Source organism: Eschrichtius robustus, chromosome 3 (assembly GCF_028021215.1).
Source record: "Eschrichtius robustus isolate mEscRob2 chromosome 3, mEscRob2.pri, whole genome shotgun sequence".
In the NCBI taxonomy this organism is placed as follows: Eukaryota; Metazoa; Chordata; class Mammalia; order Artiodactyla; family Eschrichtiidae; genus Eschrichtius; species Eschrichtius robustus.
This window is the reverse complement of record NC_090826.1, coordinates 17,139,339-17,167,004: the sequence shown is the minus strand read 5'-3', so window position 1 is coordinate 17,167,004 and position 27,666 is coordinate 17,139,339. Positions and strand designations below refer to the sequence as shown.

The following is a 27,666-nucleotide window of genomic DNA, read 5'->3' as shown; positions in this document are numbered from 1 at the left end:
CTACAAAATCCTTAAAGGAGTGCCTGCTGCATAGTAAGTGCTCAATAAATGTTAGTTCTTTTTATTCCCCAAGTAGACCCTGGACTTTCCAGCTCTGAATCCAAATTCCCTTCTACGGTCAAGTCTCAGGCTCTTTTGGGCTCTTTCTGGAAGCTGCTTTCCAGCCTGGCTTCATCTCCCTTCCCAGATGTAAAATACAGCTGTTAAAACCTTTTGATCTTCAGCTTTTCACAAGTGAAGTCTGCTCTTGCTGGCTTGTGCCTTGCTGCAGGCCCTTATCTGACCCCAAAGCCTCGGGTCCTGGGGTAGGGATTGCAAGCAAGGGCAGGCTGGCATGCACAGAGACCATTTCCTGGGGTCCCTGGGGTGGAGGGGCTTCGGTCCAGGACCCGCCATGCTCTGGATTCTCTCCTCTCACTGCAGATGTGTGTTCCTAGCATTTTTTCCAAGTTGACTCTCTCTTTGCTATTTCCTGTCCATTCCCAAGCCCCGGTGGCCTCTCCCTCCCTGGGAGAAGCTCTAGACCTTGCTTACCACCAGCATTTTCCTTTCCAGACAGCGGTCTGGTGTCTAGGGGGTGCCAGGAATCTCTGTGCACCATGCATGCCCTCCACGGCCTTGCTTCCATGGGGACGGAGAGGGGGTGGCAATGACACAAAGAGAGCCCTCCCCAAGTGGGGAGGGTCCTGCCCCTCTAACCTCCTCTGCCCAGTGTCAGTGCCTCTGCACCAGCCCTAGCCTCACTCCCCTTAGGTCAATCAGGGCCTTCTCAGGACCACCCCTGCCCCCAACCCAGTGGGAACATTGCCCTCTACCCCTACCCAGGGGAGGAGGGAGAACCCCTGGTAGGGGGCTAGTCTTGTGGTTCGTAACCTGTGAGTGTCAGAATCCCCTGAGCACGCACAACTTTAACCCTCCCGGCTGGAGTGGGGAGAGTCTGACTCAGAGGCTCTGAGAAGGAGCCCAGGAATCTATTTCTCACCAGCTCCTTGAGGTTCTAAGGCTTATTCCTGGATGCAGACCTCATGGGCATGGCCCAGAAGTCTACTGGCCACCCAGGGCTGGAATGGGCACTTGTCCAGAGGGAGAGGGAGGGGAAAGAAGGAACAGGAGAGACTTCCCTGGTGGTCCAGTAGTTGAGACTCTGCGATTCCAATGCACAGGACGCGGGTTCAATTCCTGGTCAAGGAACTAAGATTCCACATGCCGCGCGGTGTGGCCAAAAAATAATGAAATAAAATACATGTGAATTCAAAAATATATATATTAAAAAAAAAAGAAGGAACAGGAGGAGGGATATGCCCGTGGATTGTGCGGGGAAGGGGCTTTAGGGGATAAGACATGGGCAGTGCAGACATTACGCAAGGCTTGATAGCACTGCAAACACAAAGATGACCACCCAGCCCCTCCCCCCAGGGAGCTCCCAGCCTGGGAGGGAGATGCATATAGACTGCGCGGGGGTGGGTGGTACCTTCAGAACAAGTCATGTTCAGGAAGCAGCTAGAATTAATAGGTGATGACACTTTTGTCCATTCATTTATTCAAGCATTTATTGAACATGGAGTGCTGAGAAGGTAGAGATGAGCTCATCACAGGCCATGCCTTCAAGGTGCTGTCATTCCAGTGGAGGTACAGGCCATTACAGTGTGAGCCCTGGAGGGCCCAGAACCCAGCCTAGGAGCAGAGGTGGCTGGAAAGGCCAAGGAGTCATGACAAAGCCTCCCAGAGGAGATTTTCTTTTGAGTCATATTTATTGAGGTGTAAATTACATACAATAAAACATACCCACTTTAAGTGTACAATTCAATAATGAGAATGAGTTGTGTATAACCAGGGGACCGTTACTCCAAAAGGTTTCCTGTGACCCTTCCCGGACAGCCCCACCCGACCCCTGGTCCCAGGCAACTACAGATCTTTCGGTCATTATAGATTAGACTTTTCCCCCGTGGGTTTCATGTAAGTGAAATCATATGCTATGGAGTCTTCTGTGTCTGTCTTCTTTCACTCAGCATAATGAGTTTGAGATTCCTCCATGTTTCCAGGCCTATATGGAATTTGTTCCATTTTGTTACTGAGTAGTTAGAGGAGGTGATGTTTAGGTGAGTTTTGGAGGATGAACTGGAGTTAGCCAGGTAAACAAAAGGAGGAAGGGCATTCCAAAAGAGGCACCAGCTGAGGGGGCTTCCCTGGTGGTGCAGTGGTTGAGAATCTGCCTGCCAATGCAGGGGACACGGGTTCGAGCCCTGGTCTGGGAAGATCCCACATGCCGCGGAGCAACTGGGCCCGTGAGCCACAACTACTGAGCCTGCGCGTCTGGAGCCTGTGCTCCGCAACAAGAGAGGCCGCAATAGTGAGAGGCCCGCGCACCATGATGAAGAGTGGCCCCCACTTGCCACAACTAGAGAAAGCCCTCGCACAGAAACGAAGACCCAACACAGCCATAAATAAATAAATAATAAATAAATAAATAAATAAATAAAAAAGACCACCATTCATAGTATTTCTTTAAAAAAAAAAAAAAAAAGAGGCACCAGCTGAGAAAAGGCCAGAGGCTCCAAGACATGGGCTGTGTGAAGTTGGGGAAGCAAGCAGGGAGGGAGAAGGATTGGCTGTTTCTTTGTTTTTCTTCTTCTCTTTGGCCCTCTCTGCTGCTGCCACCACCTTGTCTAGCCAGTGAGGGCTGGGTTTGGTTTTCACAAGTGAGACTATTTCCTTCTGGTCAGGCTGGGCTCCCCAGATAGGGCTGAGGCCAGGGCAGGGCCTGAGACACTCGCGCCAGGCCATCTGGGCTGGGTGTGTGAATCCATGCACTCTTGTGCTTGGGGGCTCTGGGGTTCCCTTGGGCTCCGCTGAGTTTGTTTTCCTCTAAGTTATCTTGTAAAACTCCTCTGGAAACACCTCAATCTTATCTAAGGGGAAAGAGGCCTTCGTTGTCCGCACCCGTCCCCAAGAAAGGCAGGGGTCATGGCTGCTGGGGCCCTTCTGCGCCGGCCTGCAGGGTGCGGGGTCCAAGCCGCCCCTCTGTGGAACGGGAGCCCGAGGCGGAGCTTGTGCTGGGCTCAGCTGCAGCCCGAGGTCACATGAGTTGACACCACGCCTGACCTGCCCCAGTTCAGCCCAGCAGCTGGGCTCCACCCCCGCTTCTGGGTGCACAGATGATCCTGTCAGTGTGGCCACAAGTGCCAGAGCTGATCTCCAACATGGCTGCAATGTGTTCCCTGTGGCCTGGAGATTTGGAGGCCAGACCAAGGCAGAAAGCGGTGGCCAAGATCGCTGGGGCGGGGGGACGGGGGGCTGCTGTCGGGGACGACAGCTTCAGTTGACCTCCCCTCCATTTCTGCTTCCGTCCCCCATCCATGCTGCCCCTGGCCACCCTGTCACCTGCCCACATCCCCCATCTTTGCTGGCCCCGGTCACCCTTTACCTGCCTGTGTCTAACTCATGTCCTGGATATCACTTGCCTTCTCCAAAGGAAGAAGAGTCATCACTTACCAAAGTGATTTTAAGTTTATTGTCGGGACTTCCCTGGCGGTCCAGTGGTTAGGACTTCGCGCTTCCACTGCAGGGGGCACGGGTTCAATCCCTGGTCGGAGAACTAAGATCCCACAAGATGCGCAGTGTGGCCCAAAACAAACTTACAAGTTTATTTGAGGATTCATGCAGGGGCTAATGAGATTTGGGGAAACTGAGTCAAAAACAATGGTACAGCCCCAGCCTGACTGTCTTTGCCAAACCATGTCTGATTTAACTGCCGGAGGGCCTTGGGGTGGGACTCTGGGCCCCCCCTTGAAGTGAGAAGAGGGGTCCTGGGCTTGGCAGGAGTTGGAGAGTTTGACACAATTGCTTGTGTGGTGTCCCACAGGTAACCTGCGGGCTGAGGGCATATGATGGCTTGTCCCTGCCCGAGGATGCAGAGACAGTCACAGTGGGCCGTGCTGGCTGGAGCTATTCAGACCTTTCTGATGATGAGGACTTCCTGGCTGATGAGGCCTCCGGAGGTGAGCAGAGGGTTGTGGTGGCTGGGAGTGGAAGGGGTACGGACGGAATTGGGGTTCTTCCCACTGGTCCTTAAAGAGGCTCCAGGAATGCTTGCCCAAGGTGGCACCTCAAGAGATGGACTAAGAAAGATATGGAAGCAACCTAAGTGTCCATCAGCAGATGACTGGATAAAGATGTGGTGTATACATACACAATGAGATACTACCCAGCCCTAAAAAAGAATGAAATTTTGCCATTTGCAGCAACATGGATGGACTTGGAGGGCATTATGCTAAGTGAAATAAGTCAGACAGAGAAAGACAAAATACCGTATGATATCACTTATATGTGGAATCGACAAAATACAACAAACTAATGAATATAACAGAAAAGAAGCAGACTCACAGACGTAGAGAACAAACTAGTGGGTTACCAGTGGGTACAGGGGAGGGGAGAAGGGCAATATAGCGGTAGAGTAAAAGGTACAAACTATTAGGTATAAAATAAGCTACAAGGATATGTTGTACATCATGAGAAACATAGCCAGTATTTTATAATTACTATAAGTGGAGTATAACCTTCAAACATCGTGAATCACAGGAATTCCCTGGCAGTCCAGTGATTAGGACTTGGTGCTTTCACTGCCGGGGGCTTGGGTTCGATCCCTGGTCAGGGAACTAAGATCCCACAAGCCGTGCAGCACAGCCAAAAAAAAAAAAAAAAATTGTGAATCGCTATATTGTATACCTGTAACCTGTATAATATTGTACAGCAACTATACTTCAATTTTTTTTTAATTCAGAAAAAAAAAGAGATGGGCTAAAAGCTGCATGCGTCCTGAGCCCTGGTCCCAGTGACCACAGGATCCTCCACTTAAAACTGTGTGACCCGGGACTGGTGGCTGCTTCTCCTTACAGCTCAGACTGAGCAGGACCTAAGGGGCAGGTGGTGGGCAGTGCACAGTAGAGGATGATTACGGCCCCCTACTCCACTTCCTCCCGTTCTCACCTAGAGGCCAGTCTGACCCACCCCATCCGTCCTGGTCCACACCCTCTCTGATGGAGAATTCCAAGCTGGCTTTTACAGGCCGGCCCTCCCGAAGTGTGGAGAGGAGGCAACAGCTGTGTTTTCATGACCTTCCCCACCGTGTGCCAGGTGCCCAGAACAGTGCCTGACACCCAGTAGGTGCTCAACAAGGATTAGTTGTTGCTGAATAAGTCTCTCTTTTGCTTGTAGATGGTGTGGGCAGCGGAGACCTGGGCAGCGGGGACTTCCAGATGGGTGAGTATCTGGGGGCATCGCACAGGCCCCCATCCTGCCCCCGGGGAAGCCCCAGAGCAGGTCTTCCCAGCCACAGAGGCGGCATCTCCTGGACTGAGGGCCTTGAGGGCTCCTTGTGCCTGCCATGGGGATGGTCTCATCCCCGCTGAGTGACAGTTGTGTGCCTTGGTTGGCCAGTCCCTGCAAGGTTGGGTATGGACAGGTTCTGTGCCTGCCTGTGCTGGGAAATGCCCGGTTCTGATGGGGACTGAAAGTCAGCCACTCAGCATTCAAAGCCAGATTCTCACCTCCCTGGGCGGCTCGCTGTGGAGTCCTTCCCCAGAGCCCTCCTTGGGGGTGAATGCTGCAGAGTGGGGGACCCCAGGCAGGGGTGGGCAGACAGAGGGGCTCTGCGGCACAGGCATTCGGGTAAGCCAAGAGCTGGACCTGGGAGGGAACCTACCTTAGGTCGGGTCACCTGCTGGGAAGCCAAAGTTCCTGGGTTGGGGAAAGAGGGTTGGGCTTCCTGGAGAGAAAGGAATCAGGCCTCCATCAGCTGCCCACTCTGCCAGCACTCCAGGTGCATAGCCAGAGCAGGAGCTGGCCCAGCGCTGGGACCGGGGCTCAGAGTCTCTGTTTCCTCCCACCCTGGGATTCTGGCGAGAGAAGGAACTACTCGGGACAAGGCCCAGCAGCTCCATATGGTTCCTTCTGCCTTCTCTGGGAGCCAGTGCCTGGGTACAACGTGATCAGGGCCAAGGATGGAGCTCAGCTCAGAGTCACCACTGGGCAGCCCCGCTGCATCCCTGTGCTGCCCACCCCAGCAGGCCTGGGGCGAGTCTGGCCTGGGTCCCTCCAGGGACGGGGTTGCCTGCCTACGGCTGGCGTATCAGGAGCATCCCAATGCCAGAGGGTGGCATCCTAACCGGGCCAGTATGGATAGGAGGGTTGACCCCTGGGTGGCACAGTCCTGACTGTGACCTCCCAGCACCTGGGACGCAGACACTGCCTGAAGCTTTTCCACGTGTAGGTCTCCGCAGGGCTACAGATGCCTGGGAGCTGGGTGGGGCCTGTGTGTGGGTGTCAGGTGGGCCCCATGCACACAATGCACACCCCAGAATGGCCTGTGCTGATGTGTCTCTGGGAGCTGCCTCTTGTCAAGCCAAGTCTGCCTGCTGAGGCCCTGGGCCAGTCCACACTGTCCCTTCAGAAATATCTAGAGCTCCTCCCAGGGGGCTGCTCACAGCAGCTCCACCTGCTTTGAGTGGTCCTGGCTAGCCCACCTCCTCCCATGAGAAGCAGCTATGAGGGCAGGAGAAGCCAGAGGTGGGGGAAGGATGGGGATGGGAAGCAGCGGCTGGGAAGGGCCCAAGGGCAGGGCAGGAGCCTTTCCTTGTAGGTGGGGCTGATCTATGGGAAGATGTGGGGCCTTAGGCCCTCCAGACCCAAACGCTGGCACCAGCCCGCTGCCCCTGGGGCAGGTCCAGGCAGCTGGGCTGAATCTCAGCCCACGAGGCATCAGATAAGTCTCCCTGATTCCCAGGGTCAGTGTGCCTGCTTCAGCCTTGCCCAAGGGCAGGTCCTTCCTAACTCTGGTAAGCAAGGGCCATCCTGACCATGATGGGGCCGTCCGTGCCTGGCCACCCCTTGACTGACCCAACCCCCGACCCTGGAATGTCTGAGATGGCTCCTCCCTCTCCCCTTCCCTCGGGCAGGGTTGCGGCTCCCCTTGGCTCTGTCCCAGACCTGACTGCCACCCCCAGGCCAGTACCCCTCCTGGACAGCTCCTGGCTCTGCCTCCCCACCTTGGGATCCCTGCCCACCTCCCCTCGCCCAATCTTTCCACCTTCTGACTGTCTCTTTGTCTGTCCTGCTGACAAACTGTCTACATGTCTCTCCTGCTCCCTCCCTCCCCTGCCTTGGGCCATCTCTTTCCTACTCTGTGTGTCTCTGTCTCATGCTGCCTTTCTCCCTCCACCTCTTGGACTTGCATCTCTGCTTCCATGTCCCTCTGTCTTTCCCTCTTTCCAATCTGCCTTTGTCTCGTCTTTTCTCTCTCATTCTCCCCACCACTTTCTCTCTGTGTCTCTGCCTATATCTATCTCTCTGTGTCTCTGTCTCCATCTCTGTCTGTTTCATCTCTTTCTGTTTTCTGTCTCCATCAGTCTCTGTGTCTCTCTGTCATTTCCCCCCTCTGTTTCTCCCTTTGGTCTCGCCACCTCCCTGCCGTCTCTGCCCCTCCTCACCTCCCTGCTGTCTCTGCCCCTCCTCACCTCCCTCTCTGCAGGCCCTGGGCCACCCCCGGGCCACCCTCCCGTGGCTGGTGTGATGGCCTTGGAGCCCGATGAGGAGTCTCCTTTCCCTCTCTCCCTCCCCCTCCTCTCTCCCAGCTCTTCCTCTCACTCCTTTGTCTTCTTTTCCTCCCCAGCCTGCACTTGATCACACTTGAGGGTCAGAGGCACCTCTCTGCAGGGTCTGGGGCCAGGCCTGCCTCTGTCCCCACCCCAGCTGGCCTCACCTTCTCCCCTGCCCCTGCCCAGGAGGCAGCCAGGCCCCAGCCGGGCACACAATCTAAGCACAGTGGGCCGGACCCCTGGTGTAGGCAGCATGGGTGCAGCAACCCCTCGGGGAAAAGGCCAGGGCCTCGGGCCTCGCTGATTCTGGGGACCCAGAGGGACTGGGCTGGGGTTCGGGGGCCCAGGTGTGTGGGGGAGGAGTTCTGTTGAGCAGGGACTGGGTATCGAGCGTAGGTGGGGTAGTTGGCTCCGGGACTGGGGGTGGTCAGGTGTGCGTTCCCCACCCCACTCGGGGTGCCGGGCAGCTCTGGGCCTCCCGTCCCTCCAGCCATTGGCTCCAACTGAGCTGTCCAGATGGGGTCAGATGAGGGCCAGCGTGGAGCTGGTCAGCCAGGCAGGCGCCCAGAAAGCACTCCCACCCCGGGCTGCATCACTCCCCATCAGCACCCTCAGCTCTGGGGGCTGGTTCCTGAAACTCACCTTCTGCCCCAGCCCTCGGATACCTGCCACGGGGAGGCCGCTCAGGGTGGAAAAGGGGGTGTGCTCATCCTGACCTGCCCCTGATCTGGGAGAAGGCAGGGGGTGGGGTCAGGTTGGAGGGTCCGTGCCCTTCCCAGGCCCTAGTAGAAAGGGGCTTTGTGGAGCCTCAGCCCCCTCCCCCAACAGCGGGCACATTCCTGGGCAGAGGCCTGGCCTCCTCGCCCGCGCTGGGCCGCAGGGCTGAGGCCAGGGGCCAGGGTGGGGGACTTTCAATGGGCCTCTGTGCCAGCTCACAAGAGGCCTCTGTGGCCAAGCTCGCGGCCCTCACACTCCAGCCCACGGGGCCCCGCCCGCCCGGCACCCCGGAGCCCAGCCCAGCATGGTCCCCGTGATGCAGTGCAGGCGGCGCTGCCCTCACAAGCACCTTCTCTTGGTGCAGGAGTTCCCTCCGGCTGCTTGCTAGGCTGCCTGATGCGCCCAGGACTTGCTCCGTGAGCCGCAGAGGGGGAGGGTCCAGGCGCAGAGGGCGTGCGCACCTGTGGACCTGCCGGACAGAGTAAAGGGGAAAGAGGACAGGCCCAGCCAGTGCCACTCCCTGCTCTGCTGCCCACGCGCTGCTCGTCTGTCACTTCTCAGAGCCCACTTCTGCCTCAGGGACAGCTGCTGTCCCCTCTGCCTGGAGTGCTCTTCTCTCAGCTGCCTCCCCGTGCCTTACTCTCTGCCTTCAAGCATCCCCTTTGCGGAGAGGCCTTCCTGGCCGCCCTGGGGAAGTAGCGACCTACCGCCACCCCAGCACGCCCGCTCCCCCAGCCCTTGTTTTTTTTTCCTCATAGTCCGTATATTCCTTGCCCATTTGTTCTATTTCCTTTCTCCTCCCCCTAGAAAGTGATCTTTATGAAGTTCACTGCTATATCCCTTGCCCCTAGAACACTGCCTAGCATAAGAAAGACCTTCAATATAGATTCGATAAAGCAATGAATGCCTCTCTCAGATGGGAAGAAATAAAACCAAATCCATTCCTTCAGTTTGTCTTAAAGACCAGAGATAATACAGCTAATGCATGCAGCCCCTAGTGTGCGCCAGGTACTGCCATAAGCATTTTACATTCATTATCTTATTTCATCCTCCCAACAGCCCTCTGGGGTGGGCACTACCATCGTCCCTGTTTTATAGATGAGGAAACTGAGACACAGGGAGATTAAGTAACTTGCTTAAGGTCACAGGGCAATTTTAAGTTATTTTAATTGTAAATGGAAATTTTGCTCCAGAGGCTGAGCTTTTAACCACTAAGCTATACTGCCTCTCATATAGTAATAGCTCATATTATATTGCCCCTACTATGTGCCAGGCTCTGATCTAAGCACTGTGTGTGTGTGTGTGTGTGTGTGTGTGCGTGTGTGTGTGTACATATATATGATTCATTTGCAACTCATATTTATAACTTCTATTATGAACTCTGAACATTATGAGATTTAATGTGCATAAAGTGTATATAGTAGGTGCTTAATAAACAATAGTTGTAAGTGTATGCTCACCCCAATCTGCTATGAATTTATTCAGCAATCACTTATTAGGCACCTACTCTGTGCCAGGCTCTATGCGAGCACTGGGGTACAGGGTGAATGAGATCCAAGGTTTCCCCCCATCAAGTTTATAGTCTGGCAGTAGAAAGATGACAACAGCTTCTGATTCCCTAGCACTTGCTCTATGCCAGGCGCTGCATCTTCGTGCACAGGGAGATGGCCTTGTAAGCATGATATCATTTATTCCCCGCAGCAACCCAGTGTGGTAAATGTAATTAATATGCACATTTGACCAAAAGGGAAACAGAAGTTCAGAGAGGTAAGGTCCATGCCTGATGTGCGGCTGACCTCAGAACCCACGATCTTTATGATGATGCTCTGGCAGGATCTATGCCACGTGGGGTAGAAGGTGCTCTGATGGGAGAAGCCAAGGGGCTGGGGGACCCCCAGAGGAGAGGCCTCTACCCAGCCAGGGTTGGGAAAGGAGGGCAGCTCAGGCAGTATTCTTGGAGGAGGTGGTGACTGAGCTGAGCCCTGAGGGCGATGACTGGCATGAATGGGGGGGGTGGGGAAGCATGTCACGGTCACTCTCGAGTAATTTCTGTGCCAAAAAAAAAAAAAAAGGGGGACTTCCCCGGCGATACAGTGGTTAGGACTCAGTGCTCTCACTGCGGGGGGCCCGAGCTTGATCCCTGGTCGGGGAACTAAGATCCCACAAGCCGCGCGGCGCGGCCAAAAAAAAAAATTCTGTGCCAGGTCCTCCTGCTCTGGAAGCCACCCCTTCTTACCCAGCCTTCCTCTGAGCCAGTGGAGGTCTCTTCTGCACTATCACTTGGTGTCTGGATCGGGCCATTTTCCCTGTTAGTTGAAGCCATTCAGTCAAGGGTGGGGCCTCGGCTTTGACCCCTGGGCGGCCTGCCAGGGCCACTGCAGCATGTGCTCTCCTACAGGCAGTGCTGGGCACAGCTGTGGGTACACAGGTGTCAGCCTCAGCGAGAGGCCTCTGGGGACCGTCCCCCCCATTTCCACCCACTGGCCCAGCTGCCTGAGGCCACTACCTGCCAGGCTGGGCCCCTCATAGTGACCCCCCCACCACTCCTTTCTGCAGTTTATTTCCGAGCCCTGGTAAATTTCACTCGCTCCATCGACTACAGCCCTCAGCTGGAGGATGCAGGCTCCGAGGAGTTCCGAGAGGTGTCCGAGGCTGTGGTAGACACGGTGAGGTGAAGGGGCTTTGGGGAGCTCCCCGAGTATGGCAGGGCAGGACTGAAGGTGGGGTGAAGGGATCTGGAGGCTGATGGTGCTGTGTCCCTCTCCAGCTGGAGTCAGAGTACTTGAAGATTCCTGGAGACCAGGTTGTCAGTGTGGTGTTCATCAAGTGAGAAGGGTCCCCTGGCGTGGGGGGTGGGGGCTGGTGAGGGACTGACAAGGATGGGGAGGAGCCCGGGTGCCAGGAGGGGAGGCAGGAGAGGCCTAATGGGCTGAACCTCTATTGGTAGAAATTCGGGAATTGGTAGGGGTACAGTTTGGACTTTAAGTTGCCTTGCATGGGGTACGGGCTATCCAGAAGCAGGGGGGAGAGTCAAGAGATCAGGTCTGAGCATCAGGCAGGGGGCCAAGGGAGGAGCTGAGACCCCAGGCATCTTCCTCACCATGCTGCCCTGCCCCCCACACCCGTCCCTAGGGAGCTGGACGGCTGGGTCTTTGTGGAGCTGGATGTGGGCTCCGAAGGGAATGCAGATGGGGCTCAGATTCAGGAGGTGCTCCACACCGTCATCTCCAGTGGCTCCATCGCCTCCTACATCACCTCTCCCCAGGGATTCCAGTTCCGACGCCTGGGCACAGGTGAGCCCGTCCTGGAACTGAGGGTCACCTCCTCCAATTTCTCAGACTCATGTGGGCCCCCTTTCAGTGTCACCACCATGGGCTCTCCTAGCTTGGCCTTGAACACCGCTAGGGACAGGGAGCTCACTACCTTGTGAGTCTGCCCCATCAATCTTTATGCAATCTTGGCTTGGGTTGAGCAACATCTGTTTCCTCTAACATGTACTCAGTAGACCCAATTTCCACTCTCTATTAACCTCTCTATGTTGACAATAGGTAATAATAACTCCTTTCTTCGTACAGTGCTTTCAGGTCCAAAAACACTTTTGTGTTTAATAATAACCAACAATTCTTCACTGACCGTTCAGTCTTCATAAGAATTCCTATGAAGCAGATATTATTTCTCCTGTTTTAGAGATGAGGGCACTGAGGCCCAGCGAGGAAAAATGATTTATCCAAATCCACATACACAGATAGTGCAAAAGCCAGAATGTAAACCAAACCCTGTGTCTCTGCTGGTCTTGCCAAAACCTGTGACGAGACGAGCTGAGAAACGCAGCTCAGAAAGAACAGGAAACTGGCCCCAAGCCACACAGCTGTTAGATGCGCAGGCCTGGCCTTCGTACCCTCAGTCGGCCCAGCTTTCTTTTTTTTAATTTTATTTTATTTTATTTTATTTATTTCTTTTATACAGCAGGTTCTTATTAGTTATCCATTTTATACAGGCCCAGCTTTCTTTTCGCTGCACCCTCTGTCTCCTGTTTCAACTCCCTGAGTATTTTCTTCTCTAGGCCAAGCAGTCCCAGTTCATTCCTCACAAGCTACAGTTCCCAGCCCATCCCAGTCTCCATCTCAGTCCTCTCTCTGGGAAATGTCACCATCCCGGACTAAGTGGAACCGAGAACTGAACAAACTTCATCCCTACCATGGTGTCACCCAATCAGAAAAAAAGGGTGAAATCATTTGTTCTGCACGTAAAACCTCAATTAATATGCCCAAAGATCAAGTTTGTTCTTTGGCATCCCCAGGCCCAGGTCTGAAGATTGCTGAGGCGCCAGTCCTCTTATCCCCACTTTCCAATGAGTCCTCCTGGCTAGGGATGGTAGGATGGGCCTGGCTCAGCCCTGCAGCCCATAGCCCCCGGGTCCCAGGTGGGACGGCTGCTGATCACACCTTCCTTTCTAGCACAGACACCCCCGCCCCCCCTGGCCGCTGTGGTGGCCGCAGTGACACCAGGTGAGAGTGTAAGCCAGACCCAGGCTGAGCCGGGTAACTAGAGAAGCTAATGGATGGAGGGGAAGGAAGGATGAGGGCAAGATGGCTGGGCACAGCCCACAGGCCGCCCCTCCTCCCCTTCCTCTTCATCCTCTCTAGGCCTGGCTGTGGCCCGCACGTGTGTGCTGTGGTCGTTGCATGGTGTGGCGTGTTAACTGTGTGTGGGGTTTGTGTAAGTGATGGGTGAGGCCACTGCCACATAGCCCACATCCCACATGTGCTGTGGATGTGTTCACCACGTGCTCTGTGCCCTCACTGAGTCTGCCAGAAACGACGTGGCCTGACACGGATCCCCAAAGCCCCCTCCCAGCTCTGCAGCACCTGTGCCACCCGTGACGTTTTCTGCCAACCTCCTGCCTGCCTCTCTGACTCTCCCACACCCCCGCAGTGCCCCAGTTCCCAAGGGTCTGCACCGAGGCGGAGTTTGCCTGTCACCGCTACAATGAGTGTGTGGCCCTGGAGTATCGCTGTGACCGGAGGCCTGACTGCAGGGACATGTCTGATGAACTCGATTGTGGTGAGGGGCTGTCTGGGGGCACGGTGGCCTCCAAGTCAGTCCGGGGCTGGGAGGGTTTGCTGCAGGCAAAGGGGTTAGGTGGGTTAGGTGCGGGAGGTGGGCAGGGACACCGGAGGGGTGATGACAGGGTCAGGGCCTGGGGAGTGGGAGGGGGCGAGGGCTGAGGAGCCACCCCTTCATGCCAACGCTAAGCAGGCTCTGTCCACAGAGGAGCCGCTCCCCCAGCTCAGCTCGCAGCCAGCACCTCTGGTGGAGACACCACCTGTACCGTCCCAGCCGGAGGCAGCCGTCACACAGCAGCTCCCAGCCACCCCTGCTCCCCAGATTGTGTTCCCCAGTCCAGGCAGGCCCGTGCCCTGTGGGCCCCACGAGGCCACGTGCCGCAGTGGGCACTGCATCCCCAAAGACTACGTGTGTGATGGGCAGGAGGACTGCAGGGACGGCAGTGACGAGCTGGACTGTGGTGAGGGCCGGGCAGGGGCGTGGGTGGGGATGCAGGGGGTGGGGAGATGGCCACTGAGGGCCGCTGGCTGAGCCTTGCCTGGTCCCCCCAGGCCCCACCCCACCCTGTGAACCCAACGAGTTCCCCTGTGGAAACGGGCACTGTGCCCTCAAGCTGTGGCGCTGTGATGGTGACTTTGACTGTGAGGACCGCACCGATGAAGCCGACTGCCGTGAGTGTCCCAGCGCCCGCCCGGCGCCCCCGGCCCATTGGCCTAGCTCCCCGAGCCCCGACCCTTCGAGGGTAGGTTTGTGTGCTGTCCCTGGCTGAGTGGTAGAGGCCCTGGGGACGAACTTTAAGGTTTATCTCTCTTTGACTCTGAGCTGGCCTTTGTAGCAAGCAGTAGACTACCCGTGGTTAATGTATCTTTATTTATTTTGTTACCACTCATCTTCTCTTTGTCATATATGCTTGTGTGTGGGTCAGACGAGTAGGCTTGATACACGAGGGTCCCTTGATGAAGGGGTCCTTGATGTATGTGTGAGTCAAAGCCTTCCTCTTATGGGCCTAGAGTTATTTCATCTAGAGCTGGTTCTGAGTTATTTGTTCCTCCATCTGCCCAGCTTCTCATCCATGTGACCATTCAACCATCCACTATCTATCTGTCCATCCGTCTGTCCAGCATCTTTCCTCCCTCGCATCCATTTATCCACCCACCCACTCATCCAGCTATCCATCCATCCATTATTTATCTGCAAAGTTCTTCATCAGTCTGTCTACCTATCTACGTATCCAGCGTCCTTCCTTCTGTCCATTTCATCATCCATTCTATCATCCATCAATCTGTTGTCTATCCATCCATCCATTTGTCCAACATCCTTCCTGCCATCCATCTCTTCATCCGTCCATCTATCATCCATCCATGCATTATGCATCTTGCCAGCTCTCCAGGCAGCCAGCCATTCATACAGCCAACATCTTTCCTTCCTCCTCTTCATCTGTTCAGCCATCTGTCCATTGCTCATCCATCCATCTAGTCAATGTTATAAACATTATGACAGTCAAATGGGTGAGACTGGAGAGTCAGAGACCGTATCAGGTAGCATCTTGTGGTTTCTGTCCTATGAGGTGAACCCTGGGGCTTATTAGTCCAAGATTGAGGATAATCTTCTAACCATTGCTCTGTGATCCTGGGTCACATGTTTGAGTGCGTGTCGACATTCCTAGTGTCCGCCGGTCCGGCTTCTCCTCCTTGCCTCCCCTCACCTTCCCCGCTCTGCAGCCAACCCTGGAGAGAAGCAGCATCGTGCTGCAGACTGGCAGAGTTTTATGATGCCCTTCTGTGGCTCTAAGCTTGCCTGACAACATGGCCCCTTGGGAGAGAGAAGTAATTGAGGGTTTTAGCTGAAAAGCCCTTCTCAGAGGCCTCTGCGGGGCAACAGTCTAAGGAAGACCAAGTCCTTGTTGACAGAGCGCAGAACAGAGAACATGAAAGCCAGATGACTTTGGGGGCTCGTGGGGTGCTGGGACAGAAGCCCCTGAGGGAGTGGGAGTAGGTGGCTCCCTCCTGGTCTCCTCTCTGTGCCTTCTCTGTGGACGGGCGGCCTCTGCTCCTGCACCACTCTGCCCTTTCTGTCCCTGCCTGTGTGTCTGTATCAAGCTCAGTCTCCCAGAAAAAGAATGTCAGTTACCATCTACTAGAGATGTCTAGCTGGGGCCCAGCCCTGGGGCCAGGCCAGCTCCAGGCCTCTGGCCAGTCCATAGATGGCTGCCTCAGGTCAGGCTACATAGAAGGGTACAGAGCAATGAGGTCCAGGCTGCGGCAGGCCCTCGCAAGACCTTTCCAGTAGCCAGAACTGCCCAGGTATTCCCGGCATCCAGAGATACTGGCCACTGGGGCCGTGCCTTTGACCAGGGGTCTTGTGCTTCTCTGGTGGCTGGCTGTGGGAGGAGCTGAGTGACTGTGGCGTGCCAGGTATAACTGTCTTGAGGAATGCAGGTAGAGTGTGCTTCATTGCTGACCGGTGACCATGACGTTGTGGACGGCGTCGTGGCAGCAGGGTCTGGGTCTGGGCCTGGTCAGGGCAGCTGTGTTGTCATGTAGGCGAGATGAGAGAGTGATCCTGGGGTCACCTGGGGAAGGTGGGCAGGGTGGGCTGTTGGGCATGGGGGGTCCTCCCTGAGGGCAGTGCCCACTGCCCACACTACCTGGCTCTGTCCCCAGCTGCCAAGCACCCCGAGGATGTATGCGGGCCCACGCAGTTCCGCTGTGTCTCCACAAGCACGTGCATCCCGGCCAGCTTCCACTGTGACGAGGAGAGCGACTGTCCCGACCGCAGCGACGAGTTTGGCTGCAGTGAGCAGGGAGCTGGGCGGCGAGCTCGGGGCCCTGGGCCCCTCCCCACAGTCTCTTCTCCGGCCTGGCTCCTCTGAGCCATTCCCCCCACCCCCACCCCGCTCCTCCTCCCCCTGCCCCTCCCACCCCTCACTCCTGCTCCCATCTCCCAGTGCCTCCCCAGGTGGTGACCCCTCCCCAAGAGTCGGTCCAGGCTTCCCGGGGCCAGACGGTGACCTTCACCTGTGTGGCCATTGGCGTCCCCACCCCCATCATCAACTGGAGACTCAACTGGGGCCACATCCCCTCTCATCCCAGGTACAGCTCTGGGCCCCGGCAGGGGCTGGGGACATGGGGGAGGTGCGGCCAGTGGTCCAGGCCTGACCCCCACCTCTGTCTCGGGGCCCACCAGGGTGACAATGACGAGTGAGGGAGGCCGTGGCACCCTGACCATTCGTGATGTGAAGGAGGCAGACCAGGGCGCCTACACCTGTGAGGCCATGAACGCCCGAGGCATGGTGTTCGGCATTCCCGACGGTGTCCTGGAGCTCATCCCGCAGCGAGGTACGGCCCATGGGCAGGTGGGCACCGGGCGTGGGGCTGGAGCCGGGGCTGCCTGCCTGGGACCAGCCGTAGCCCACTCCCTTGCCACCCCGCAGGACCCTGCCCCGACGGGCACTTCTACCTGGAGCACAGCGCCTCCTGCCTGCCCTGCTTCTGCTTTGGCATCACCACCATGTGCCAGAGCAGCCGCCGCTTCCGAGACCAGATCCGGCTGCGCTTTGACCGGCCCAATGACTTCAAGGGTGCGTTGGTGGATGGGAGGCAAGCGGCAGGCTCCAACGGGCTCAGAGGGCAGATATGGGAGAGCAGCATGCCCTGGACACATGGGGCCAGTTCAGGGAGGGACACGGGGTTGCTGAAGAAATGCTGAGCCCCGTAAGAAGAGCATTTCAGGGGAAAACAAAACTTTTTTAGGAAAAGCCAGACCCACAGTTGATATTTGCCTGCGTTAGGTGACGATGAGGATGGGCTCTGGAGCCGGAGTCTGGGTTCAAATCCTGACCCTGACCCTTACTGCCTGTGTGCCCTTAGCCAAGTTACTATCTTGTGTTTCAGTTTTCTCATCTACAAAATGGGGATAAAATATTAACTACCCAGGTTGTTATAAGGACTTAATGGATTAATATGCATAAGCCACTCAGAATAGTGCTTGGTCCCTGGTAAGTGCCCAGTAAGTATCCAGTAATGTCATCCTCACCGTCCTCATCATCCTCACCCTGCAGAATGCAGAGGCACCAGTGACCCCAGAGCATTAAGAACCAAGGCTTTGGCATCTTCTTAGCCCAGGGCTGACCTCCAGATGCACTAGTTACTGCCTGTGTGACTTTGAGACTCTTGGCTTCTTTGGGCCTGTTTTCCCAAACATAAAGGCAGGCAGTTGGACTCAGTTCTCTCTGGCTCTGAGAGGCAGAATGGCGTGGGCCCAGGCATCAAACGGACCTGGGTTCAGGAACATTGCCATCATCACAGAAATGCCATCTCTTGGATGGTTGGTACTGCCTTCGAGATCTGGGAGGGTGCTGTAGAGAGAATTCCTGTGTGTGTGTGTGTGTGTGTGTGTGTGTGTGTGTGTGTGTGTGTGTGTGTGTGTGTGTGTGTGTGTGTGTGTGTGTGTGTGTGTGTGTGTGTGTGTGTGTAGGAGAGGGCTGGACTAGATGACCCGTCGTAATAACAGCAACAGTAACAGCTAACCGGTTTTTGAGCACCTCCTCTGTGCCACATTCTGTTTTAAGCATTTTATATCAGTTTGTTCATTTTAGCTTCCTAATAACCCTGTGAAGCAAGCCACTATTACCCCCATTTTACAGATAGAGAAACTGAGGCCTTTGCACAGATCACACATCTGGAGGGTGGTGGAACCAGGACTTGGGTGCCCATTCTTCAGCCCTGTGTAGCTCTCTACTGCCCCCTGTGGGCTGTTCCAACCCTGACAGTCCATGGATCTATTGGCAAGCAAAGGCTCTGAAAAGTCCTGCTGCAAAAAATCCCTTTGACCTTTCCTTGACCCTGGGGTTCCCAGGTGGTTCCCAACCATCATTCTGAAGTATTGGCTTTGCCCAGAGCATGCTTTGGGAGACGCTCCAGAACTTCAGGAGGAAAAAAAACCTTTGCTTTTATTTGACTTTGGGAGAGAGACTAACATTCTCTCTAAATCACACTTCTCCCAAAACTTTCCCATCTCTCTGGGTTACAGCCCCTCAAGGGGGCTATCTCGGGCCAGAACATGCATGGCCCTCACCCCTCCCCTTTGCCACCCAGGCGTGAATGTGACGATGCCCACGCAGCCCGGCATGCCGCCCCTCTCCTCAACCCAGCTGCAAATCGACACCGCTCTGCAGGAGTTCCAGCTGGTCGACTTGTCCCGACGCTTCCTGGTCCATGACTCTTTCTGGGCTCTGCCTGAGCAGTTCCTGGGCAACAAGGTGACAGACCGGGCTACCGCTCTGGATAGGGAGGTGGCCGAGCCCCGCTGCACATGCCCAGAACCTGCCTGGGCTCCGCTCCCTCTGAAGCTGTGGAGCAGCAGGGCAGTCTCTGCTCTGGGAGACGTGTCGTCTTGCCCCAGCGCAGCCCCCCGTGGGCAGCGGCTCATTCATTCAAGGCAGGGTCAGGCCTGCCATGGTCACATTGGGAGGAATGCTGACTCAGCTGTTGGAAAGCCCTCTCGGACCACTCCCCACGTCTAAGCTGGGCCCAGTGCCCTCCTCCGGCCTCCCTGGGCACCTTTTACACAGTATTATCAGACTCCTCCCCCAAATTGGACTGAGCATCCCCAAAGCAGAGCCCAAGTCCCACCCATCTCTGCTTCCCTGTGCCCAGCTCTGTGCTGGACACGCAGTACCAGCTATGCAGAGTGAGGGAGGAGGGGAATGAGTGGACACACAGTGGGCATCAAGCGTGCCCATGACTGTCCCAGCCCTGATCTGCCCTATCTCGGCCAGGTGGACTCCTATGGTGGCTCCCTGCGCTACAAGGTGCGCTATGAGCTGGCACGTGGCATGCTGGAGCCAGTGCAGCGGCCAGACGTGGTCCTGGTGGGCGCCGGACATCGCCTGCTCTCCCGAGGCCACACGCCCACCCAGCCTGGTTCTGTGAACCTGCGCCAAGTCCACTTCTCTGAGGTGTGTGGGGCCTGATCCCTCAGGGCTGGCGGTGAAGGGGGTACAGGCTGGGCAGGTGCTGATGCATGACCCCTCCCACCTTTGTCCACACCCAGGAGCACTGGGTCCATGAGTCTGGCCGGCCAGTGCAGCGAGCGGAGATGCTGCAGGTGCTGCAGAGCCTGGAAGCTGTGCTTATCCAGACAGTGTACAACGCCAAGATGGCCAGCGTGGGGCTGAGTGACATCTCCATGGATACAACTGTCACCTACGCTACCAGCCATGGCCGCGCCCACAGCGTAGAGGAGTGCAGGTGCCTGACCTGGCAGGGCCGGGGACCACAGGGACCCTGGCAAAGATAGGGGAGAAACAGCAAGGCCTCATGGTTCTTGCAGCCAGTGTCTTGGTCCTGTCCCCACAGATGCCCCATTGGCTATTCCGGCTTGTCCTGTGAGAGCTGTGATACCCACTTCACCCGGGTGCCTGGTGGGCCCTACCTGGGCACCTGCTCTGGCTGCAACTGCAATGGCCATGCCAGCTCTTGTGACCCTGTGTATGGCCACTGCCTGGTGAGTCATGCCAGCTGGCACTTGGATACTGGCTAGGGGCAAGGGCTCGGTGGGAGGTTCAGGCTGAGGCTTCCTTGTACCCAAAGCTTAGCACAAGCCTCCAGAATGACTGCCATGGCTGCCACCCAAGCTATCATGACCTCTGGATGCATTAACAGAGATATTATGTCCAGATGGGAGAGGTGAAAGTGCTACTCTCTTCCACCTCGGTCAGACCAATCCTGGATAGTACTGTGTAAAGCATGGCCTTTAGCAGGGCATTCCTAAGAGGAAGGAGCCTATAAATCATAACATTATTTCTTAGGAATGGTGGAGGGAGCTGGGATTGTGGAGCTGACAGAAAGAAGCCTCAAGCAGGGAAAATTGTTATCTGCAAATCCCTGAAGAGCTGTCAGGGGTAGAAGGAACGGCCTACAGAGGGCAAAACTAGCCACTGGGTGCAGACTGGAAGAAGAATGTGGGTTTAGGTCAATACAAAGCAGGCATTTGGAACCTTCTATGGGACAGGCTGCCACGTGAGGTGGTGAGCTCCCCGTCAGGATGGAGCTGGGTGCTCCCCTGTCTGCAAAGCTGTGGTAGTTCCAGCATGATGGCAGAGGCTGATCCAGCTAGCCTCAAAAGCCCACCCTCAGGGAGCCCATCTGGTCCAATGTGGTCCCACACTGGGGTCAGAGGGCTGCTCTGTAGAACCTGAACCACTCCCTCCCCTTCCTCCCAGAATTGCCAGCACAACACAGAGGGACCACAGTGCAACAAATGCAAGGCCGGCTTCTTTGGTGACGCCACCAAGGCCACGGCCACTGCCTGCCGGCCCTGCCCTTGCCCGTACATCGACGCCTCCCGCAGGTCAGAGCCAGCTCGAGATGGGGCACATAGGGCTGAGGGAGCGGGCAGTGCTGCGGCTAGGGGCATCCTCTGGGCAGGGAGATGGGAGACCTGCCTGGGTTCAAATCTTCACCTGGTCACTAAATTATTCTAGGCCCCTTGACCTCTCCAGGCCTGCTTCCTTTTCCATACAATGGGGCCATCTGTCTTCCTAGTGTTGCTATGAGGCTGCAGACCAAGAGCAGGTGGGCCTCATAGCCTGCTATGTCCCTGTGGACAGCAGTCATTCCCAGAGTGGGACTGTAAGCCCTGGCCTGGCCCATCATCGCAGCCCTGCCCCATGTCCTGTCCACTTGGTACCCACAGGTTCTCAGATACCTGCTTCCTGGACACGGATGGCCAAGCCACGTGTGATGCGTGTGCCCCAGGCTACACGGGCCGCCGCTGTGAGAGGTGAGGGAGAGCCGGTGGGGGCTGGGAGAAGCAGGCCATCGTGGGTGGGGGCATGGGAGTGCCGTTGACAACCCTCTCCCTTCCCCAGCTGTGCCCCCGGATATGAAGGCAACCCCATCCAGCCCGGCGGGAAGTGTAGGCCCACCAGTGAGTATCGCAGCCACCATCCCCTGGCACCTCCCCAGGCTGCCCACCAGGCCCCAGTCCCCGAGTCCAGCACAAACCCCATGATCCTTGGGGAGCTGCCCCACTCTGTCCAGATTATGTCCATCCCACTCCCGTCTTGCCTGTCCATACCTACTTTGTGTCTCCAGACCAGCAGATTGTGCGCTGTGATGAGCGAGGCAGCACGGGGACCTCTGGAGAGGCCTGCCTCTGCAAGGTACGCGTGCCCTCCCCTCCCCCACCCCAGGGGCCTTGGGTCCCAGCACACAGCTGGGAGAGGGAGGAAGGAGGCTCCATCCTCTCCATCGCTCCTTGGCCAGTGGGTGGTGACCTAGCTGCAGTCGGATGGGCCTGGTGGGCTCGTCTTCCCCTTCACGAGAGGTGGCCCGGCATCAGGAAGGAGCGCTGGTTTGGGGTGGCAGGTGACCTGGGTTCAAGTCTCAGGTCCTTTGCTAGTCATTCTTTGTGAGACCGTTATATCTGTACTGTACCTTTGCTTTAACCGTGCTTTCATTCCACATTGACACAATGGTGTAGCTAATAGCATCGCCAATTCACAGATGAGGAGGTGGGGGCTCAGAGGAGGGAAATGGTTTGCATTGAGCGGGGGAGCATCAGGTGTCTGCAGAAAAAAGAACTGGGCAGATTTTGGAATCGGGCATTCCTGATGTTACTTCCCAGAGCGGATTAGCAAGCTGAGGAACCCTGTGTAAATCATTTCCCATTCCTGAGCCTCGGTTTCCTCGTGTGAAGCATGGAGATGTCACATCCCTCTCAAGGGACTTAGAGGAGTTAAATGAGGTGCTGGCTGAATAGAAGCTAGCACAGTTCGTGAAACACTCCATTCATGGTAGCAGTAATTATTCTGACCACGTTGCTATATTTCAAGTCTAAAATTTATTCGTGAGCCCCCTAGCAACCAAAGAGAAAAGAGAAAAACGATTGGTTGTATAAGCTCCCATTAATGGGGAATTATTGTTCACATGGTGGCCGCCCTCATACGTGTGCTCTTTTCACGGCTACCTCTGGCCTTGGGTTCCCATCTAGAATATGGGTGGATTGGACCGGAAGCTCCAGGCAGCCCCTCCTGTGGGCCACCCTGCAGCTCCCAGCTCTGTGCCTGCAGAGCAACGTGGTGGGGCGCCTGTGCAACGAGTGTGTCGCTGGCTCTTTCCACCTGAGCACCCGCAACCCTGACGGCTGCCTCAAGTGCTTCTGCATGGGCGTCAGTCGCCAGTGCACCAGCTCCTCCTGGAGCCGCGCACAGGTACCTACACGAGGCGGGTGGCTGGGCAGACTGGCGGGACCTCCAAGCCCAGGGCTGGGTGGACCAAGGGCCAGTCACAGGCCACGGCCCCCATCCCGCCTTCTTCTCCCCCCACCTCCTAGGTGCTGGGGGCCTCTGAGGAGCCCACCTCGTTCAGCCTGACCAACGCCGCGGGCACCCACAACACCAGCGAGGGCATCTCGTCGCCCATGCCCGGGGAGCTGGTCTTCTCCTCCTTCCACAGCCTCCCGTCTGGGCCCTACTTCTGGAGCCTCCCTTCACGCTTCCTGGGGGACAAGGTGGGTGGGGGGTGGGAAGAGAAAGGGAATTCCAGGCAGCATGGTACCTTTGGAGAAGAGGCGGAGGAGGTGGCTGGAGCAGTGGCAGGGCCTGACGGTGGGGGCCCCAGCTGAGCACCTGTCTGCCTTGTGTCCCAGGTGACCTCCTATGGCGGAGAGCTGCGCTTTACAGTGACCCAGCGGCCCCAGCCTGGCTCCACGCCTCTGCACAGGCAGCCGCTGGTGGTACTGCAGGGCAATAACATTATCTTGGAGCATCACTCTTCCCAGGAGCCTAGCCCCAGCCAGCCCAGCACCTTCACCGTGCCCTTCCGAGAGGTGAGCAACACCATCCCAGGAGACCCGCGGGGGGAGGCGGGCAGGCCCCCTGCTCCTCTCACTCAGGTGTCAGGCTGTCAGGGGTTGCAGCCCATAAGCTCTTTCCTCGGCAGCAAGCATGGCAGCGGCCTGACGGGCAGCCGGCCACACGGGAGCACCTGCTGATGGCACTGGCGGACATCGACACCCTCCTGATCCAGGCATCCTACACCCAGCGGCCAGCGGAGAGCAGGTGTCTGGGGCCCGGGGCGGGAGGACCGGAGGGGACTTGGGGGTGGCTCCAGGCTAAGCGGTGCGACGTGGTGCAGCCAGACTGCCAGCTCTGCTGCTTTCTGGCTCTGTGGCCTTCTTGTGCCTCATTTTCCCCATCTGTAAAATGGAGATTATAACAGTACCTCCCTCAGAAGGCTTGTCTTAGGTCGGGTCCCCAAGAAGCAAAGCCTGAGATGGGGATTTGGGTGCCCTGATTGACGAGGAGAACCTGGGAGGGAGGGACACAGGAGGGAGAAGTGGGCAGGCAAGGAAGCGGTGTCAGGTGAAGACCAGCCTCGGTCTCATCCCCATGGAGCCCTGCAGAGTCATCCTGCCTTGAGGCAGAGGGACCTTTGTACCCTGGGTCTGTCTGTCATTGGTCACCCCAAGGGAGTGGGACAGTGTGACCTCTCCTGGCAAGGAAGGCTCATTCCCTGGAGGAAGTTACAGGTATAAGCCTTTCACCACAGCCCTTGCAGCTGCTGGGGCATGGACGCCCAGTCAGGGAGCTGGGCGGGGCCCCAGTAGCATCACGGCAGGGCCGCTGGGAGGATTAATGAGGTGATAGCGCGTAGGGAGGGCTCCAGGGGTGCCAGGCCCAGCGCGAGTGCTCATTCATAGTGGGTCTTGCCACACCCAGGGTCTCTGGCATCAGCATGGATGTGGCTGTGCCTGAGGACACCGGCCAGGACCCTGCACTGGAAGTGGAGCAGTGTACCTGCCCACCTGGGTACCGTGGCCCATCCTGCCAGGTGAGCCCTCGCCCCACCCACCTGTCCAGCCAGCTCCCTCCACGGTGCTTGCTGGCTCCTCCTCCTTTAGCTCTCTCACCTCCCCAAGCCCGCCCCAGCCATCCAGTGGTCCCTTCCCAGAACAGCCCCTGCTGAGGAAGTCCCTCCACCGTCATCTTCCTGCCCCCAGGACTGTGACACAGGCTATACACGCATGCCCAGCGGCCTCTACCTGGGCACCTGCGAACGTTGCAGCTGCCATGGCCATACAGAGGTCTGTGAGCCCGAAACAGGTGCCTGCCAGGTGAGTCCCACCCTCCTTCTTTCCTACCCCAGGGATCTGTGGCCTCCAGGGGCTCAGCCTCAACCCACATTCTACCCCCCCACACAGGGCTGCCAGCACCACACAGAGGGCCCCCAATGTGAGCAGTGCCAGCCCGGATATTACGGGGATGCCCAGCGTGGGACACCACAAGACTGCCAGCCATGCCCCTGTCACGGAGCCCCTGCTGCTGGCCAGTGCGTCCAGTCCTTGCCTGTACCTGCCCTTTCCTGAAACGTCCATTGCCCTGTCCCAGATTCCCTTCTTCCCAGACCCTTCTGAGAGGCAGTGGTTAAATCGTGGCCTTACCACTTCCTCAAGGTGTCACTTTGTATAAGATACACTTCTCTCTCTGGGCCTCAATTTCTTCATCTGTGAAATGGGGATAATGACGTACCTCCACCTTGGCCCCTGGTGTGAGCATGAGATGATGCCATGGAACTCTTAGCACAGAGCCTGGCATGTAGCTGGCACTCAGGACACGTTAACTCACATGCCCGCTCCTCCTCTCCCTCCTGCCCTGGTCCTGAAAGAAGAGCTGCTGACCTTCTAACTGGAAATTTGCCCCCCGCACCCACAGAGCCACCCACACTTGCTTTCTGGACACAGATGGCCACCCCACCTGTGATGCGTGTTCCCCAGGCCACAGCGGGCGTCATTGTGAGAGGTGAGGCAGGTGTGGGCAGGGTAGGGAGCGTGCAGGAGGGGCTGCCCCTGGAGTCAGGCTAGGCCCAGCCCTCCTGACCAGAAGGAACCAGAATCTGCCCACTCTGTCTCACAAAGGCCCCCAGAAGACAATCAGCTCCTTTACCCGAGAGCCTAAACCTTTAGCCTGGCATTCGAGGCCCTCAGAGATCTAGGCCTGCAGTTTACCCCCAACTCCCAACACCCCCTGCCCCCCTGCCCCAACCAGGCCAGAATCTTCCCAGAAAACCCCTCATTCTTGCTGAAAGTCCTGGGTTTGAGGCCTGACCATGCTGGGCAAGTCCCTGCCCTTCTTCTCCCACCTATTTCCCCATCTGTGAAATGGGTGAGTTAGGCTAATAGTTTCCTTCCAGCACTCTGAGGTCATTGAGTCCAATACGGGGCCCCCAGCACAGTCCAGGATTCTGTGGTTCTTCCCTCCATTCACCCAGTGCTTTCTCTCACCACAGGTGTGCCCCAGGTTACCATGGCAACCCCAGCCAAGGCCAGCCATGTCGAAGTGAGTCGGGTTGGGGAGGCTTTTGGGATCTGGCTACGCTAGGGGTGGAACTAGGACAGAGCCTTTGTTCTCCTTCAACCTGGGGCAAGTGACTTTCACCTTCCTGAGCCTCGGCTTCTTTATCTGTAAAACGGGGGCAGTAAAAGGCCCACGTACACCAGAGGGCTGCTGTGAATGTGTATAATGCCTGTGCGTGGTAGGTGTTCAGAAACAAACACTTCCTCTCTCAGGTGGTGAGTTAGATGCCCAGAGGGTGGTGAAAATGGGGATGCTTGGTGGCAGGTTTGGGGTTCCAGCTGTGGCTTCCCTCCACCTCAGGAGACGGCCAGTTGCCAGAGCCAGTCGGCTGTGGCTGTGACCCCCAGGGCAGCATCAGCGACCAGTGTGACTCTGCTGGACAATGCCAGTGCAAGGTTAGTCCAAACCCCTGCCCTCCACGAGGCCCTGAACCGCAGCCACGGCGGTTGCCAGGCCTTCCCTGTCACCATACCCTCAGGGCTGTCCCTGCGCCCCTGCCACCCTTCCTCGCAGGGCCCTTCTCTGCCCTACTGCTCGGGGCCTCGTGGCATGTAAGGCAGCATCTGATGGGAGCCGGGGCCTAGGCATGGGGGCAGCAGGGGCTCCCCAGAACTGCTGGAAGTGGCTGGGAAGCCTGGCTCAAAGGCTGCTGAAGGTGCAAGGGAGCCATCCGAGCTCCCCGCACCCACCTTTCTACCCATCCTCCAGGCCCAGGTGGAAGGCCTCACCTGCAGCTATTGCCGGCCCCACCACTTTCACCTGAACGCCAGCAACCCGGTTGGCTGCCTGCCCTGCTTCTGCATGGGTATCACCCAGCAGTGCACCAGCTCTTCCTACACGCGCCACCTGGTAAGAGCCCCTACACTGCCCCGGCACCGGGGCCTGCCGCCGGCCTCTCCTGGCTCATCACTAGGACAGGGCAGGTGAGAAGCCTAGCCCAGTGGCATCCCCACTGCCTATGGGGACACCTGTTCCCATGCGTCCATCACTGCCCATGTAAGCACAGATCCCAGCAACCCTCGCCCCCGCCCCTAATGCCCTCCCCATGACCCCATTATTGCTTATGTCATCACTGACCCCAACCCCCTCCTTCCCCCAAATGTCCTCTCCATTTCCCCATTATTTCTGTCCTAGCCCTGGTCTCACCATCCCCCCATTCCCCACTCTAATGCCCACCCCGCCCCTCCCCCACCAAGGTGCCCGCCCCAGTGCCCAGGCTGACCCCCGTCCTCCTTCTGCTGCCAGATCTCCACCCACTTTGCCCCTGGGGACTTCCAAGGCTTCACCCTGGTGAACCCACAGCGGAACAGCCACCTGACAGGAGGCTTCACCGTGGAACCGGTGCCCGAGGGTGCCCAGCTTACTTTTGGCAACTTCGCCAACCTTGGCCACGAGTCCTTCTACTGGCAGCTGCCGGAGACATTCCAGGGAGACAAGGTGTGACGTGCAGCAGGGCCTGGCAGACCCTGCCTGATCGCCAGCTCTGAGCCAGGCCCCTGCCGAGCCCTGGGGCCAGCAGGGACTCAGACACGAGTTGACCTCAGAGCAGTTTGGGCTGGCAGGGAGGCATCAGCCATGTCGTGGTTAAGCGTGCAGCCTTTGGGGTCAGATAGGACTCGGTCTAAACCCAGCCCTGCCGCTTCCCAGCTGGCTGCCTTTTGATAAACCTCAGCTCCAAAGCAGCTCGGAGGATTAGAGCTCATGCCTGGTGCATAATAAGTGCTCGCCTGTTAATGACTATTAGCTTTCGCGCAGTTAGTCAACAAACAGGTCCTGAGCGAGGCCCTGGAAACACAAGGACAAATGAGACAGTTTCAGTTTCATTCATTTGCTCACACATGGAATTCCCTCTGTGCTGTCAGCCCTGTGCTTGGTGTTGGGTATTCTTATTAGAGGTCATATTTACTGATCTCTTACTCTGTGCTGGGC

The 27,666-nt window shown here is 57.0% G+C and overlaps 1 protein-coding gene across 3 annotated transcripts in view; it reads left to right on the top strand.

Annotated features, from left to right (window-relative positions):
• HSPG2 (heparan sulfate proteoglycan 2) overlaps positions 1–27,666 on the top strand; it is a 101,940-nt gene that overhangs the window by 31,544 nt on the left and 42,730 nt on the right. For all 3 annotated transcript variants that reach the window (XM_068539109.1, XM_068539110.1, XM_068539108.1), the window contains exons 2-33: positions 3,863–3,998; positions 5,215–5,259; positions 10,866–10,975; positions 11,077–11,135; positions 11,442–11,602; positions 13,245–13,373; positions 13,582–13,836; positions 13,928–14,047; positions 16,040–16,171; positions 16,324–16,468; positions 16,563–16,714; positions 16,810–16,956; positions 18,473–18,636; positions 19,156–19,335; positions 19,431–19,627; positions 19,736–19,883; positions 20,602–20,729; positions 21,075–21,161; positions 21,250–21,308; positions 21,476–21,543; positions 22,453–22,593; positions 22,716–22,892; positions 23,031–23,210; positions 23,324–23,442; positions 24,103–24,214; positions 24,384–24,497; positions 24,585–24,712; positions 25,096–25,182; positions 25,670–25,719; positions 26,038–26,132; positions 26,446–26,586; positions 26,983–27,174. In XM_068539109.1, the coding sequence (XP_068395210.1) occupies positions 3,863–3,998; positions 5,215–5,259; positions 10,866–10,975; positions 11,077–11,135; positions 11,442–11,602; positions 13,245–13,373; positions 13,582–13,836; positions 13,928–14,047; positions 16,040–16,171; positions 16,324–16,468; positions 16,563–16,714; positions 16,810–16,956; positions 18,473–18,636; positions 19,156–19,335; positions 19,431–19,627; positions 19,736–19,883; positions 20,602–20,729; positions 21,075–21,161; positions 21,250–21,308; positions 21,476–21,543; positions 22,453–22,593; positions 22,716–22,892; positions 23,031–23,210; positions 23,324–23,442; positions 24,103–24,214; positions 24,384–24,497; positions 24,585–24,712; positions 25,096–25,182; positions 25,670–25,719; positions 26,038–26,132; positions 26,446–26,586; positions 26,983–27,174 (4,158 nt within the window). The remainder of the gene's footprint in view (positions 1–3,862; positions 3,999–5,214; positions 5,260–10,865; positions 10,976–11,076; positions 11,136–11,441; positions 11,603–13,244; positions 13,374–13,581; positions 13,837–13,927; positions 14,048–16,039; positions 16,172–16,323; positions 16,469–16,562; positions 16,715–16,809; positions 16,957–18,472; positions 18,637–19,155; positions 19,336–19,430; positions 19,628–19,735; positions 19,884–20,601; positions 20,730–21,074; positions 21,162–21,249; positions 21,309–21,475; positions 21,544–22,452; positions 22,594–22,715; positions 22,893–23,030; positions 23,211–23,323; positions 23,443–24,102; positions 24,215–24,383; positions 24,498–24,584; positions 24,713–25,095; positions 25,183–25,669; positions 25,720–26,037; positions 26,133–26,445; positions 26,587–26,982; positions 27,175–27,666) is intronic.